General features: G+C 33.8%; 2 protein-coding genes across 6 annotated transcripts in view; one reads left to right on the forward strand and one right to left on the reverse strand.

Moving 5' to 3' along the window:
- LOC138697766 (phosphatidylcholine translocator ABCB4-like) overlaps positions 1-15111 on the forward strand; it is a 264750-nt gene extending 249639 nt beyond the window's left edge. For all 5 annotated transcript variants that reach the window (XM_069823274.1, XM_069823281.1, XM_069823290.1 and 2 more), the window contains 5 exons: positions 3288-3449; positions 3661-3864; positions 10124-10224; positions 10897-11037; positions 14234-15111. In XM_069823274.1, coding sequence (XP_069679375.1) covers positions 3288-3449; positions 3661-3864; positions 10124-10224; positions 10897-11037; positions 14234-14390 — 765 coding nt within the window. In that variant the 3' untranslated portion in view covers positions 14391-15111. The remainder of the gene's footprint in view (positions 1-3287; positions 3450-3660; positions 3865-10123; positions 10225-10896; positions 11038-14233) is intronic.
- Positions 1-18268, reverse strand: part of LOC138697790 (required for meiotic nuclear division protein 1 homolog) — a 108504-nt gene that overhangs the window by 44926 nt on the left and 45310 nt on the right. The gene's annotated exons all lie outside the window — the stretch shown is intronic.

An 18268-nucleotide genomic window follows, 5' to 3' on the forward strand; every position in this document is an offset into this window, starting at 1 on the left:
CGCAATAGCACAAACTTTTAGACAAGAATTGGTTTGTTTTGGAAGAAAAGAAGCTTAAAATATAATGATAGCAATCTAAAAAAAAAAAATCATATATATATATATATATATATATTTGTTCTCACCTCACAAGAGACAGACGGACATCATTCTGCAATATGATAACAGAAATTTATCACAAACAAAAATGGAAATATCGCATAAATTAAATACCGGTACCGGTAATTGATACAGGAGAAAAACAGGTGTGCATTCAACTTATTGTCTCCCAGTGTAGTAATGCTGTGTAATGGACTGTTTTTTAAATAAACTTAGTTTAAGAGATCATAATGAAACTCTAAGGTTACTACATAAATAATCTATGTAAAGATTAATTTTTTTGGTCCTACAGAATTTTCTGTTATGGTTACTACTTGTTGTTAATGGAGAAAATTCGCTCTAGCGCCAAGCATCGAACCCAGGACCTCCAATTCTACGCACTGGTTGCTCTAACAACTGAGCTACACTAAGGCTCAATCTACAGTGCCAGATCGAACTACTTTCCTTTGATTCTTTTCCCTTAGTGGTTTACTCTATGTTCAACTTATATGTTAGGGATTCGAACCAGCATTGGGAGTCCTGGATTCGATCCTGGTGCCAGAGCAGATTTTTCTCCATTAACAACAAATAAATAATCTGCTGATGCAGATAACAGTGGATCTCCTTTCATAATGTGTACTGGAACAGCAGATTTCTGTGCAAAAAAGGGTACCAAAATTTTACATAATATTACAACTAAAGCTAGAAATTTTAGGTGCTGCACTTTTTTTTACTATTAAAATGCTCAAATTGGCTTATCTTGCAAAAAAACGTGAAATAAACATTTCTGTGTTTTTATTGCACCTTTTTCCAATGTCAGCACTTTTTAGCACCTTTTGTCAATGTCAGCACTCTTTCGTACTTTTTTCCCCCCCTTTCTTTGGCTCTTTTGTGGCATTTTATTCTTATAAAAATTAAACAAGGAAAACCGATTGTGTGCAGCTTGAGAAGTACTTCTACCAACTATTAAATACGCCATTAAGACATCTTAATCTACTATTCTACTGTTGATTTCTTTTAATAAACAGACAAATGTACTGCTTTCTGAATGTTTCTATTAGAATTTACTGTTTATAATGTGGTATGACATTACTTTCGCTTCAGTGCAGTCTTGTTTGTAAAAAGCTTTCAAATTAGTTTGTACTTCATCGCACCATTAGACAAAAGCTATTGAATACGAAGAAAAGAAATTTGAGCTTGCTCTTTCATTGGCGAAAGATTAATTCTTTTCCTCTTCTTGTCAGCATCATCTGCTATGTTGGCTGAACTCCAACCAGAGGTCAGTCAGCTGACATTTTCACCAAAGAGAAACGTAATTTCATTCAAGGAATTTTGTGTTCTTATATATATAATGTAATTGCTTTTGGTACTGTTTGTAATGAATATTTAAATTTGAAATTTGCACCTTTTTTCAACTAAAAAGGCGGCTTAGCCTTTTTGACCAAAATTTTGCACCTAAATTCATAGCTCTAATTATAACCACTACTCTGTAAAATAATTAAGGAACATTACCACGAAATCCATACATCTCTGCAAATGTATATAGAATGTAATGGAGGACATTTTGAACAACTGCTCTGAAATTTAGGCAAGATTCCCTCCATTTCCTTAAATAAATAGTTCATTAGTTACACGAAAGATTATTTGCTGGACTGTAGTACCATGACACGGCAGGAGTGCTGATCCCTTAGATTCGACTCACCTATTAGATGTCAGCTGTGAACAGTTACCACTGTAAATTCCCTAAATATCGTTGCATTCACAGATATGCACAAAGTCACCCAAATTCTACACATACAGTGTCAGAAACAAGACTCCAACTTGAGACTTCAGCACTTTCTTCTGTGACTTTGCATACTTCCACCGGTAATGAGTTTTGAAATAATATTCAGGGAAATACTACAAATAGTAACAGTATATTCCTACTACAAAAAAGAGTAATTAGAATAATAGTAGGTGCCAAATCTAGGGAATCATATAGAACTATGTAAAAAGAAAACTAAAATAATGCCCATGGCTTCTCAGCATATTTTTTCATTAATAAACATTCTCGTATGTAATTGTGAAAATTTTGTAACTTTAGTCCCAATGCTGTTATTTCCGGTGTGACTCCGCCTCTTTGCTTACGTCTTAGAAAGTGAAGGCTCTATAAAGTCTAGGTAGGTAGTATCGTTCGCCATTTTTGTTCTTACGTTGCCGAGCTCCCATAAGAGGAATCTATTTGCCACACCGTTAAACATTATCATGTCGTAGTTCCTATGATAATAAATCAAACGCAATGTAATTCAGCAAATAATTGAGCGGCAAATAACGTCTTCGTGTGCTTTCTGCGAACGCCAACGAAATAGCTAAAATGGCGGGCGATTATATTAAGTATTTATCGAGCCTTAAGAAATGAATCAGCGAATCACAAGACGCACATGTTTAAATGTAGCTGCCGGAAATTAGAGCGACGGGACTATAATACAGCAGTTCATAGTATAAATACTCTTCAAAAAATGACTTTCATACTCCATCAGCAAGTCTATCATGCTATCAAAAAGGAGTGTGTTATATGGCAGTAAAAATTTTTAATAGCCTTCCTATGGATATATAAAAAATTAAACTCAAAACATAAGATCATTTAAGGTCAAATTAAAGAAGTACCGGTACCTAATTTCTCATGCCTTCTATTCTGTAGGTGAATTTATGACATTCAACAATGCTGCATGAATATTTCTGTCTTGTATTAAGTATTGATAATAACCTCTTGTGTTGTACTACTATATTGTAAAACTCTTCTGCATATATTTCAAATAGACTGTGACTATAATTAAGACTTTGTAGTACTATTAAGATTTTTTTGACATGTTCCATATTCTAGCTGTGAAGCAATGTAAGAATACCATGGAATGTAAATAAATACAATACAATACCAGAAAGCTCTGTCGAAAAGGTTCATCTTCAGTGGGTTTTCAGAAAAACAGTATTGCTGGAGCAAAGGAATGATTTGATTATGTTGTTAACTGGGCTCTCAATGAAACAGATACCGTATATAAATTTCAGACTACAAGAGAGCACTCTGTTGCTATTTGCGTAACTATACATTGTTGTATTGATATGTTCAAGCAAAAACAGGAAAGCAAATCTCAACATCTGATTAACTTATTTTTCTGTAAGATGATATATATTTTTTTAACATGTACACATTCATACTTTTTTTTTTCTAGTCAATATCCACAGCAACATGCACTGAAAAACTGCTGACTAGGTTGCGTTTCCAAACATTCGCAACCTTGCTACATCAAGCAGAAATACAAATGGAGACAGACAGGAAAAAGCTGCAGCATATTCACACTCGACTTGTTCAAGACCTTCCACTAGTCAGAATGGTATATTTTTCAAAAGATTCATTTAAGTTTAATGTTTACACAAAATTACAAATAAATCAACGACAGTCTTCAACTTCACATTCCCTCTGTTCCGTAATTACTTTTTGTGTTAATTATTACTTGAAATAGAACTATCAATGTAAGATAGCAATTTTATACCAAATACTCCACATTTCACATTCCGTATCTTGACCAGCATTAATGGTTTTAGGCAACAGCAACCCGGATCTGTGAAGTAGTTGGTGCTGGCATCAGCCTCATGGCAGCCATGACAGCTGCTTTCTTGCATGGCTGGAAGATGGAATTGGTGCTGTTGCTTGTATTTCCTGCAATTGCAGTTGCATTCCATCTCAAGACAAGGACAATTGTACGTCACCAAAAACATCGTCATAAACTCATGCAATCTGCTAATAACGTAAGTATATATCTGAAATATACACCACAGACATCACTGTCATCTCTATCTTTTCTCTTTTATTCTTCTTATCCTTATTCTCTTCCCTTCCATCCTTATTTTTTTCTTTTTTCCTCTTAATTTTCATTTGTTTAGCATTATATTTCAGATCTATACCCTTAACATTGTATTTTCCATATTTTTTTTAAGCAGTTTTATGTTCTTTTTACTGTATGGTTTGCAGTTTAAATCGAAATAAACTAAGCCCTCTTCACCATTGTCAGCCATCCTCATTGCCATCACCACCATCACTATCTACTAGAATGATTGGGCTTTCTTGAAGTTTGCTTCGTCTCCAGCATTAAAAATATATACATGTTCGAAAACAGTTATGAGTAGACCGCAGAACTTAACGCAATTGCATGTTGTTATTGATTTGGCATATTGAAAAAGTAAAAGTAGACCTTTATAATGGCAGTTAAATGAGATGATAATTGCAAATGAAAGAATGCCGTCATATAAATAGTATTACAAAGATATACAAGATGACGAGAATATTATAATACATATCTAAACAAATGGCGTCGTGGTCTAAGGCATCCTGCCTAGGACTCGCGTTACGGAATGCACGTTGGTTCGAGTCCTCGTGGGAGAAGAAATTTTATCATGAAATTTCGGCCAGTGTATGGGACCAGTGCCCACCCAGCATCGTGATGCACTTGGGGAGCTACGATAGGTAGTGAAATCCGGTTGCAAATGCCAGCTACAACGGCTAGGGAGATCATCGTGCTAACCACACGATACTTCCATTCTGGTTGAATGATCATCCACCTCTGCTTCGGCATGTGGGCGTGAGGCCAGCAGCCGGCTGGTCGGTCTAGGCCCTTCACGGGCTGTAGCGCCACGGATTATTATTATTATTATTATTATTATTATTATTATTATTATTAAAAGTAGACCTTTGCCAATCATGATTTTTATGTTCGAATGAAGACAACTTTATTTTGCATAAAGGCATATTTCGAGAATTTTCCCTTTCAAATGCGTATGTATTTTTATTTTGTTTATTTAAATGCATGTATTAACATCTTTCCTTGTTTTGACGATTTATTATCTAATTTAAAAATTTCTCTCTGATAAGAATAATTTCTAAGAAATATAAAAATTATGTGAAAAATGAAACCAATAAGGCTAAGCACACACTTATCTAGCAAAACTGCTTTAAGTAAAAACGTTTTTGCTGTAATCGAAAACAATTTTGTTTTCCCAAAAAGCATTTTGCTTAACAACGTTCTTGTTTCGTATTTGAGCATTTTTTCTAGAAACAAAAACGTTTGCTTATTCTGAGAACATTAGAGCCATAACAGACTAGAAGCAGAAATCAGTCTTGCAATAGCGGTGGAAGATGATGTGATTGTAATGTTATTGCATTGGATGGAAATTGCTTGTGCAGAAGACAGAGACAAACGTTTGTGGGTGCATCCAATAAATGAAGACACGAAGTAAAGAAAACATTTTGCAGAACTTTATTAATGAACTACGGAGTGATGAAAACAAATTCCTTAATTTTACAAGAATGTCTGTAAATACATTTGATTACGCGTTAAATGTGAAGCTTTTTTAGGCTTGTTAAAATATATGTGAATACTTCTTTCCTCATTTGAATCTTTAGGGCGTAAGACATACTAATAATTTTACACTTAATGTGAACATATGTAGAGAGATGAAGAAAAGTGTTCTGTCATCGTAACACAGACAATACCATACTCTGGATATACCAGTACAAAAATAATATCTAGCCCTGGTTTCTAAAGAGCTCTGCACAGACTCGGGTCAAGCCCCTGGGCTGGGCCAGACTCAGGCTGAAATTTACTTATGTTTGTCGGGTTCGGGTCGGGCTCAGGCTTTAAAGACACTATTTTTTCTTTTTCGCGAATTATGTACTGATTAAAAAAATAGTACGAAAGTTTTAATACATTCACCTGGCACCCATCGAGAACAGTAGACTACTGGTGTGGTAAGTTATTGTTTAGTTCGACTTTGTATTCGTAATGGCATTTGTCTCGTCTCTACTCTGCCATTGACACAGCATTGATTATTTGTTTTACCTGAGAAACTAGGAGATTACTCTTTTTTTTTTCAAGGTCTCTACTATCTCTCGCAGCTGTACCTGACCCCTGTGCCCCTGGCCTCTGCTTTAACTCCTAGTCTGCTGACAGTAGCAAAATAAACAAGTCTAAGTGGCTCATTTTGCTTCTACACCCTGAAAGCACATGCACACAGCAAGATGTTTTGCCTTCAAACAATAGTCAGTGTTTGTGCTACGAGCAATCCCAGTTCTGCTTAAACTTGCTGTATTGTGCTGTACAGTGTTTTTGCTTTTTGCTCAATCATGCTTAAACTTACTTAATTGTGCTATATATCATTTTTCCACTTTGCTTAATCATGTTTAAATTTGCTTAAACATGCTGTACAGTGTAGACATGGGAAAAGCAACACATCCAGCTGTTTCGAAACATTCAGAACGACTCAGTGAAATGTTTCGAAACACTCTGTCGAATCACGACACATGGGAGGCAAAGTGCCGACTGGCACTGTGTTGCAGCTTTGTTTGCTGTTAGATGCGCTGATTCGAAACTCTGTACACAAGATACGACACATGACAACCTTGTGGTACAGTACTTGATGTTTTGAGCTTAGTAGGAACATTTATTAGTAATCACGTCTACTTTAAAAATATGTTGTTGTTTTCTAATGCCAGGCGTTTGACAATAAAGTCATTTGACCTCTTGCACTCCAATATTTTTCAAAGATATTATCATGGCCAGCCATTGAAGCACAGATTTTGAGGTGTTCCGAATCCATTTCTTAGTTTGAGTTGCACAATGGGCAGTTAGGGGACTGATCTATTCCAATTCTATGCAGGTGTTTGGCCAAACAATCATGGCCTGTTGCCAATCTAAATGCAGCTACAGACGATTTTCGTGGTAAATCGGGAATTAACTGTGGATTATGATGCGTAGAGTTCCATTTTTTCCCTTGAGATTGTGTTATCAAATTTTGTTTGTTGAAGTCTAAGTATATAGATTTAATAAATCTTTTCACAGAGTAATACGTAGATTTAGTAACAGGTCTATAAGTAGCAGTGCTGCCCTTCTTTGCTAAAGCATCCGCATTCTCGTTTCCCAGGATTCCACAGTGGGATGGTATCCATTGGAATACAATTCTTTTATTGAGTGATATTAATTGAGAGAGCTGGTGATCAACAAGATCTCCCAGCTAGGTCCAGTGGACCCGTCGACCAACAGCAGGTGTGGTCCTCCAGACATTCTGGGGGTTGTGTGTGAATGAAGTAGCCACCAAAACGTTAAAATATGGTGTTCACTTAAATCGGCTACAAATTGCCATTTTCACTCCAATATGAAATGAGTACCATTAAGGTAAAATTATCCGGAGATAAAATAGTCCCCCAATCGGATCTCTGGGCGGGGACTACTTTACTAAACATCTTACAATGGAATGCTGATGGTATAACATCAGCCAAGAAGACTGAACTAGCCAGTATACTCTCAGATAATAATGTAGTTTAAAAATATACCTACTATTATCACGTCATTCTGAAGTAGCTATCAGATTCCAAACGTAGTCATGAGTTTATCTACTAGTACAGAATAAATATGATTATTAACCGCTAAATAAGTTTATAATTAATGTATGTGCGGTATGCATTTGCTCACAAATCACAAGTATACAAAACCACAAGTCTTGACCGATATTTACCAAGTTTACACATTAAGCCTTCACAACCTGGAGAAAAACATGGCTACATTAACATTGGACAAATGGACGTTAAATTATTTAAAAAAAGAAATAATAAATAAATACTATCAAACATGCCTGCATAATAATAAAATTGCATTTTCTACAATCAAATTTTGGTTATTTATGTTATATTAACATCGACTTTCAAGGGGCCATCGTAAAAATAACATAAAATTAAACACAGTAACATTGTTGATATATTATGAAGCGAAAAACTTAGAAAATTCGTGCAATAAGTAGTATTCAGATTATTAATGTTATTTCAATACATACAACAAATATTATTATTATTATTATTATTATTATTATTATTATTATCAATATTATTATTAGACTATTATTATTTCTTCGGATATAGCTACTCGGCTTGATTTGAAAGTATGTCGGCAAACTTCCATTCACAAAATAGTTTGAGACAGGACGCATGGAACAGAATGCAGCTCTGAAGCGCTTTTGCTTTCAACCAGTGTTTCGAAACATTAACTGTTTCATTGGTTCTCTTCTCTTACATACACTCGACACTCGATACAGCAGAGTACAGTCGATACACAGCATCAAACCTTGGTGAAACTAAAATAGTTGCTGTATCGAAACATTCAAGTCCGAGTGTTTCGAATCACAGAACATCTCAGTGTATCAACACACTGTTTCGAAACATTCACTCAGTAACCAACACTAGTACACTGTTTTTGTAGTCGTGCTGGATAAGTGTGCGGTATCCCTATATTAATCATTGGAAAAACATGTTTAAGCAAAAACATTTTCGCTTAAAGCAGCTTTGCTAGATAAATGTGCGTCCAGCCTAATTAGTTAATGACTGATGAGGACATGAAACTGCTGCGATGACAATTGATACTTCTCCCTAGTCCATAAGTTGGCTCGTTTTCCACTTTAACATAAGGCTAGTTCACTCTGTGTACATACTAGCCATAAAAGTGTAATGTTTTAAGAGTCAAGATGTTGTTCAGACTTTTACTATCATTTCCTAGAACCAAAAATGAATGTATTTAGACACTTGCGACAATAAAGTTACGTATTGTTGAGGTCATGAAATTGCTGTGACGACAATGTTGCTAGTGAGCTATGATTTCTTAAAAACAAAATTGAGTTTTACGGTAGAGAACCTGGAGAAAACGTTAGTTGTTTACTGCCATAATTATGTGAAAGGTAAAGAAAGTTAAAAAAAAAAAAAAAGGTTGGAAAGTTAGAAAGTTAAAAATGTACCATTTAAAATATGTATGTAAAATGAGTAATTAATACATTTATAGAAAAAATAAGATTTAATAAAAATGATTATGACTTAATGACAATTACTACTTTAAATTATTTTTAATTTATGTCATATTATTAAACCAAATAAATCTCTAAAGTGTATTTTCACTGTATATATTTCAATTTTAGCGCACATTTCAACAGTTTTTTCTGAATAGTTGCATGCATATTTTCAGGTTTTTCAGCATTTAAAGTTCCATGGTCAACTTATGAGTTATAGTTACCTCCATTCTTCATTCATGTATCTAGAATTTAGTTTGTTTTCTATTATTCTTTCATTATGTTCTGCTTCTTTGCTTTCTCATTGCGAAGTATGAAGATGCTACAAAATATATCTCGAGATTTCAACGGAAATACATTTTCAGCTTACCTGATGCCAAAAATGAGGTTTCGGATATGCCATCTGTCTCTCTACACCTAATAATTTTCCCAAACTATTAACCATATTCATTAATGCATTCAAAAGAATTAATAATCATGGAACAATTAAACTTCAACCCTAATTACACAGACTCCATGTAATGTACGTGTTACATTATGAAATTACTTACTTACAAATTACTTTTAGAGAAGCCGGAGGTTCATTGCCATCTCACATAAGCCCACCATCGATCTCTATCCTGAGCAAGATTAATTCAGTCCCTACCATCACAGCCCACCTTCCTGAAATCCATTTTAATATTATCCTCGCATCTACATATAGGCCTCCCAAAATGTCTTTTTCTCTCTGGCCTCCCAACTAACACTCTATATGCATTTCTGAATTCGCCCATACATGCTACATACCCTGCCATCTCAAATATCTGGATTCAGTGTTCTTAATTATGTCAGGTGAAGAATACGATGTGTGCAGTTCTGCGCTGTGTAACTTTCTCCTGTACCTCATTCCTCTTAGCCCTAAATATTTTCCTAAGCACCTTATCCTTGACCACCCTTAGCTTCTGTTCTTCTCTCAAAGTGACAGTCAAAGTTTCACAACCATGGACAACAACCAGTAATATAATTGTTTTATAAAGTCTAACTTTCAGCTTTTTTGAGAGCAGAATGGATGACAAAAGCTTCTCAACTGAATAATAACAGGCATTTCCCCATATTTATTCTGCACTTAATTTCCTCCCGAGTGTTACACAATATGAAATTACAGTATTCAAAATAAATAACTATTTAAATTAATTCTGTATTATAGATTATATCTGAATGCATTCAAAAGATAAGGACTATACGTGTGATGGGTGGAGAAGAAGTGTTTGAAGATCTATATTCCAAGAAACTAGTTGCACCATATCAGTAAGTATATATTTCACTATAGTTGATGTTGGAGGTGATGTAGTTCCAATAATAAATATTAAAATTAGTACTATATGTAATTATCAAGCCGAGATTCTTAGGTTCGAACTTATTCTGTTACTATCTCGTTACTCTCGAAATATCACTTTTCTTTCTCGTTTCATGTAGCAACGAATAACATTAGAATATAGGACCTAAATTGTAGGTTAGGACCTAAAATTACCTGTTTTGTTTGTGAGAACCTAAAAAGATCTAATTTCTTGTATTAACCTATATATCTTCTGCATTTTATTTTAAAGTAACTATGGAACTCATTATATTGTTTTACCATTCATTGCAGCATAAATGCCTTATTGTAGGTAGCATTCTTTAAAAGGAAAGCTCAACAATTGTAGATTTTTGTAAGGCTTTTCATTTTCCATCGTCTATAATTACCAATGTTTGTTTATTGCTTTGTTAAGAAATCACCTAAGATAAGAAATTAACTTTGCATTATTCAAACCTGTGATTTTTCTATTTTTCTACTATTCATAATAGAACTACCCAAATTTTCTTTTGTAAATAGTATCTTTGTCTTCTAGGGCTCTAGGCAATTCCTAAATAAAGAAAGTACACACGTTTCACTGTAGATCAATCTATGGTCATCTTTGTTACTCTCATTCTGTGTTGCAGTGCCATGAAGAGACATGCTACAATGTATGCATTCGTGTATGCACTGGCTGAAGCAGGGGTACATGTGCTGTATGCTGCGTCATTCAAATTTGGATTCTTTCTTATTCAATCAGAACTCATGGGACTTGTCAAAGTATACAGGTATGTAACAAAATTGCTTTGACACACAGTTCTTAAGTTAACAAGGAGTTAAGTTTATTTAGAATAGAAAACTGATAAGATGAAGTTAAAACTACTTCTTAACGAATCTCTAGAGGACTAATAATTTTTTCTTAAATGCAGGCTTTTCTTAAAAGGGATTTTCACTCAATATAAGTCAGGAAGAGGTGAAAATACAAATTAAAATACAATTACGCCACTTAACTACCCGTACAATGTATCAATATATTCTTTATACTCGTAAAAGTTACTACACAGTGGAATTCCGATTTTGGACTTGACCACATTTTGCATTTATTTTCAGTGGTCCTCGTCAAAACTCCATTATAAACACAATGTTTTACTTACTTCGATTTAGTGTTTCTCAGTATCACATTACGCTTGCATTTAAAAAGCAATATTTATGCTCCAGGGTTGTATTTTGACCCCGAATATGTGCTAATTTCTAATCTGCAGGCAAAATCTAAGCAAAAATTAAGACAAAATTGTTCAGAGTCTTGACCTAGAATCACTGTGGAGAGATGAACAGACTGCGACCTGCATAGCAACGCAAACATCGATTAAAGATTACTATGATGTACCGAAGTACATATGATATTTCTGTGCACGAATTCTGCATTACCATATGGTGAAGAATGGGTAGAATGGCAAAAAATTCTCTCTGGCACCAGGATTCGAACACAGATTTTCAGTTGTACGTGCTGACACTTTATCCACTAAGCCACACCAGATTAAAATTCCGATGCAGATTGAATCCTTCTCAGTTTAAGTTCTACCTCTCTGTTCCCCTGTGGTGGCCTACCCTCATGTACTGTGTCCCAGAATATGTGACAGTGGCACAAAACTGAGGATTCAATCTGGCATCAGAATTTGAATCCGGTGTGGCTTAGTGGATAAAGTGTCAGCATATAGAGCTGAAAACCCGGGTTCGAATTCCAGTGCTGGAGAGAATTTTTCTCCGTTTTATCCATTCTTCATCAATTAAAGAGTAAAAATTAAATTCATGGTTCAGTATCAACCATGAATTAAATCTAGGGATGATAGAAACTAAATACAGTATAATTTACGTAAGTTATATTTATGGCTCAATAATTGAAGCATCGGTTGGAACAACGTAAGTTACAAAATTTTCATTCGGCGTGTTTCCGTGTAATAATGTTGTATGTCATGTTACCTTCCTATACTCTTTGGCTTGCAACTGTCAATTAGAGTTGGGTCGATTCGTGAACGAATCGTTTATTCAAACGACTAATAATAAAGAATCGTAAGAATCGATTCGTGGTATCAACGAATCGTCATTCAAAAGAATCGTAACGAATCGTCATTCAAAGAATAGGAATGAATTGACATGGTATCGTAACCCACGATTCTATTTACTTGTTTGATGTAACCTGTCAGCGGACATTTCCGAACCGTGCCGAATGCTCCCGAGCGAGAGTGAAATCAAAATACTGCATTTGTTAAGTATGGAAAATAATGAACACGAACCTGAAATTTGCATAGTTAAATAGAGATGTAATGCAAAAAATGTACTTCATAATAAGGTTCAGTTGATAAATTATAATTTAGAAACATTTTCTTGGGTAATTTTGTAGACTAATGGAGGTCATCTGAATGGTTCCAGCCAATGAGAAAGAGACAATCCAATGTCTCGCCTCTTATGCCATCTATGCGAGAGATGTAGAACGTTTTTGTTCTACGCGTTGTTTGCAAAGGGAAGTGTCCTGTAAGCCGTTCGTTGACAAATCGTTGGAATCGCAGAGTAGGAAGAATCGTGAACTCGTTGACGATTCAAAAGAATAGTTGGAATCGCAGACTGTGAACGAATCGTTAGAATCGATTTGTAATTTATGATTGAATCATTGGAATCGACTTCTGAAAAAGAATCGTGTTGTCCAACTCTACTGTCAATCAATGCAGTACGTGAAATTTGTCCACTCATAAGTTTGCTACCCTATAAGAACAACGTTGTATGTGTGCACATTTTTGCAGCTCCTGTAAATTTTACTAAATGTAACTTATAACGTTGTTCCAGCCGATGCTTCAATTATTATAGTTACTTTGTTTTGCAACTATGTACAATACAATTTATCAACTGGAAGTAAAACAGTTTCAAAGAGATTTACGGAGGATGTTTCTGCATTGCCAATATTAATATTTCTAAGCAATAAAACAAATATTTACAGAATATGTTGTTGTTTTCTAATACCAGGCGTTTGACAATAAAGTCATTTGACCTCTTGCACTCCAATTCAAAGATATTATCATGGTCAGCCACTGAAGCACAGATTTTGAGGTGTTCCGAATCCATTGCTTGGTTTGAGTTGCACAAATTTACAGAATATAAACATTCTCTTAACATATTCCTTTAGTAAACATGTCATATGCAAATTTGAGGATCATCTTCATGATACAGATTTTTATATAAACATAATATACATTTTCAGCATTTTGATGTAATGTTAAGGAAAGAAAAGATACTTTATAGCTACATATTGATTTTAGTCATTAAATTTAGTTTAATGAACCATTTGTTAATTTTGCTTTGAAATGTTAACAGGACCCGAATTTCAGGTTATCCTTGATTTTGGTTATAGAAAATCCAGTCCCCTGTAAACCCCACAATAGTGGTTCTACTGTATTAATTTTTTTAATAATGTTTTATTTAACAACGCTCGCAACTGTCGAAGTTATATCAGCATCGGCGGTGTGTCGGAATTTTGTCCAGCAGGACATGAGCCTATGGCCTTCCATGGGTAGTCACAGAACAGATCTTTTTATTTTTTTCTGTAATTCATCCTCTGCTTTTATAATAAAACTTTAACTGATTCAAAACAGTCGTAATACCTCTATTTCCAATCAATATGTTTTCACTTATTGATATTCACATCAATTATTTTTATTAAAAATAGTCGTAATACTTTTATTTTCAATCAATATGTCTTCACTTATTGACTGATATCCATTCTTTTAATGTTCTATGTACAGTAGATGTTGAAAAGTATCCAGAATGAACCATAACCTTACTATACTCTCTATTAGTTAATTCGTAAAGCATATGAAAGAAAAGAACAGTGGGGTAGCTGTGAACACGACATTGAAAAGACATATATATAGTCAATGCAGTTTTAAGATAATATACCAGATACAATCCTAAAATTTTAACTCTCTCTTGCAGGATATTCTTCGCTTTGGGAATCTGTATCATTTCTATGAGTCACCTCCTGGTATACAGACAAGAATGGGTAGCAGCAGAAAATGTTTTAAAGAAATTATTTCAACTAGTTGGAGGTAAACGTGAAGAAAACAAATTAAAAAGTAAAGCAAAATACTAAATTCTTTCTGTGTCTGTATAAGATATAAATTGCATTTATGAAATTTGCATTGCATTTTAACTTTAAGGTGTGATCCAGAACGCCACATAACTTATACTATCTTAAGAATCTATCCTGAAATTCGCATTTGATGTACAAAGCAATGGCACTTGAAGTCCATCATTGCAAATTGATGCCACTTCCAAAGATATCAGTAGAGAGATAATGATTCAAATTAACTTCAAGAATCAGATTGATTTACATCGATAAAATGTGTTCGTTAGTAGGCAAGTATGTATTACATTGAGTATTACAAAATAGTCCAAATGATGTAAAATCAGTCACAGTGATAAGGCCAGGCAGCTAAGTACAAATATTGGTAAGGCCCAGGAACTTAAGTACAAATATAAACAAGATGTATTTATCAATTTTCGACATAATGATTCATAATCTAAACATCAACTTTTATGCACAGCCATTTTTGATTAAGCATCTCATGGGCTACAGAAAACAGGTGTCTTCTCCCATCCAGCTGTAGAACCCACTTCTGTATTTTAAAGATAAAGTTAAGTTATCAGCTACTTATTTTATAGCACAATGATTTGAAATCAAGTAAACAGTGGGTAAAAAAAATAATCTATCACAAAAATTATCTTGTTGCTGGATGTTCAGCATATAAATATAAAAATAGAAGTAAACACTTAATGTAAAGAAGTAATAAAATAAAGTATGGTATAATCGATTACATTTTATTCTTAGCCCCAATAATCAATTTCCTTACTCCTCTTCTTCCCCCCTCCCAGATTAGTTTTCAGTTCAACATTAGCTTTTCTCATTTTAGCTGCAGCTGAAGTCTTCATTATATTATCAAAGAAAACTTTCAAGTACGAATTGGTAGCACAAGGAAGTAATTGCTGTCAACTTATCCTGAGAAATCAAGCTTTTCAATTAATATTCTCAGAGTAGAAAAAAAATTGTTAACTGGCAAGGTAGAACACACAAAATTTTATGAAGTGTCTAAATCAAGCTAAGCCGTGATGATTCTTTTACTGTAAATCATTTTTAATAATCTTTAAGGATTCTCTAAATATGTCTGTCCAATCACAGTTCTTTTAAAAATCTCTGCCTACAGCAATCCTTAGTTCATTATGAAAAGAAAGATCTATCTAAATGTAATCAATTGAATATATAAAAATTATGAAAAACTAGCACTCTATGCATAAACACTAGAAATGTTATAGAAGAATAACAAACTTCCCACGAAATACAACATTGTACAAATTGCAATGTAGATGCAAATATATATGTATAAAATAAATACAGTATAATTTTAAAAGAACTTTACCAAACCCATTTTGCAAAGTGTAATCGTTAATTTAAAAATCTTGGCAATGTAAGGCTCAGATTTTCAAGATCTAAAAGTCAAAAGTGACGGTGAGTATATACTGTATATCATTCATTAGTTGTGTCTTAGAATATGTAAGGTCAGTGCCTGATTTACATTGCTTTGGAAATTCAAAGAACCTTTGCTAAATGTGCAGACTTTCAAATGAAAAGAATCGCTTTCTGTGTAAACCTTGTGCCACAGATCTTATTACATATGGGGAGAGTACTATCATCTTCCTTTTGTTTAGGTTCATTGTCAAAGAATTAGTGAAGAGATGTGGAAGTCAATGTTCACCAGATCGTAACGAAACATTCAGTGACAATGAGGACTCTACCTGCCATAGAGGAAACGTTTGCTGATCTTGAACTATACTATGTTGCAATACTAACTTTTAGATTAGCAAAACCCGAGTCCTAGAAATAAGTATTAGCTCGAATTTAGTATGACTCCGAATATAATACAACCTCAAGTTTTCAGATGTTCTTTATGGAAAAATAAAAATATCTCAATATACCGTATATGTGCGATTACTCTATGCACCCTGATTTTAGGAGAGAAAATTAAAAAAAAATTAAATTGGCTGTAATTTGTGTTTCAAATAAAGTGTGCCCTCCAGTTTTCCTTCACTAAATTCCGGAAAGAATATGCATGGAGTATTGGCGTATATACAGTATTACACAGTTCAATAAATAATGCACTACATTTTTTTTTTTCCGACCATCTTTCATTGGAGAAGAATATTTTATATACAGCATCTTGAAACCTTCATGGTTATCTGGAACTGGCATTGTCCCAGAGTTGCCAGATACAAGAGATTCTACTGTATAAGAAAGATATATTGACAGTTTCAAGTCTATATGAAAAAAATATTTCTGAAGTATCCATTCACACAATAATGGAAAATAAGATAAACGTGTTACTTTACATTATACAAATTACACAACAAGCAACATGATGTTTACAGTTTAATAGGAACTGCAACCAGGGAGTACGAAGTTGTAAAATAGAAAATCTAAAACAGTCTTGGGCAGCCAGGTAGCTCAGTTCATAGAGCAACTGATTATGGAGTGGAAGGTTAATCTTGAGTGTCGATGAAATTTTTCTCATTGCATATCAGGTAAAAGAGAGCTGAAGCATGGTACTCATCACACCATCTCATTGCAGTGTCGAGGTCACGAAAGCATAAAGCTCTACATCCATGATCCCTAAACATCTTCAATAAATTCTTCAATGTCACAAGAACTCAGTCTCCTCTCCACCCACACCTAACAGATACAGTAGAACCTGATTTTAGGCAATCTCCATTTAATGTTTTTCGCTTTTAACATTGAAATTTCCGGTCCCAATTATTATCACATATGATTAATATATTTTTATATTCGATTTAACGTTATTCTCTTTGCTATGAAATCCGAATTTTACATTAAAAATGTTTTTAAATGAATTTTTTAAATTTCGACTAATGCAAAAATAAATTCATTTTGATTTAACGCAAAAAATACAATTTTTTTTAAGAATAAATGACTTGGCAATGCTGCTGCCTCGCCGTCACAGATTTCCCTTCCCTCATCACGTCTACATGAAGCTGTGTTCCTATTCGTCTGATAAACAATCAGAAGCAGAATAATACACTGCAGAATAGGACACAAACAGTTTGCTAATTCCAGATCTTTGAGAGAACCAATCACAAGCAGAATAACACACAGCAGAACAGGACACAGTCTGCTAATGCCCACCCTTTGTGAGAACCAATCACAAGCAGAACAGGACACAAACAGTCTGCTAATTCTGCTGGAGCGAATTTTTCTCCACCAATATCAATTGTTACCATAACAGATAAATTCTGTAGGACCAAAAAATTAATCTTTATGTAGACAGCAGACTGGTTTGGGGTTGAAGGAGAATCATTGTACAATTGAACATTCCTAATAAAATAATATTAATAATAATAATAATAATAATAATAATAATAATAATAATAATAATAATGTGCGACTTTTATCTTTAAATATATGTGAATATTTATATAGTAGGGGAGGAGGAGACATATTGTTACATTTTTTCATTCTTTTTTTTAACACTTCCCTGTTGATGAATTTGGTCTGCAATGAACATTGTAATGAAATAGCATTATTTGTCTTTATGTAAAAAATTATTACAAATATAGATTAAAAATATCATAGGTGTTAAAAATATTTTTTTCATTAGAGACTGTTTTGTCACAAAATGCCCCTTTATGGGGCTAGTTGTTACATGTCCTGGGTAAGTTGTTACAGTGCAATTAAAAATAAAACATAACATAGCTGACACTAATTTTATGTATTTTAAGTTATAAATAACATAGTACTAACATTGTAAATACACTGTGTTAAATTTCATCTCCTTGGTGCAAGAAAATGAAAAGCAAAATCATGTTAAATCATACAATAATGAACTTTATGATTTATTCATGAAATTGAAGTTTCAGAAGTTTCTACAAGAAGAACAAACTCTCTTGAACTGAAATATAAAA

This window comes from Periplaneta americana, chromosome 1 (assembly GCF_040183065.1).
Source record: "Periplaneta americana isolate PAMFEO1 chromosome 1, P.americana_PAMFEO1_priV1, whole genome shotgun sequence".
Taxonomy (NCBI): domain Eukaryota; kingdom Metazoa; phylum Arthropoda; class Insecta; order Blattodea; family Blattidae; genus Periplaneta; species Periplaneta americana.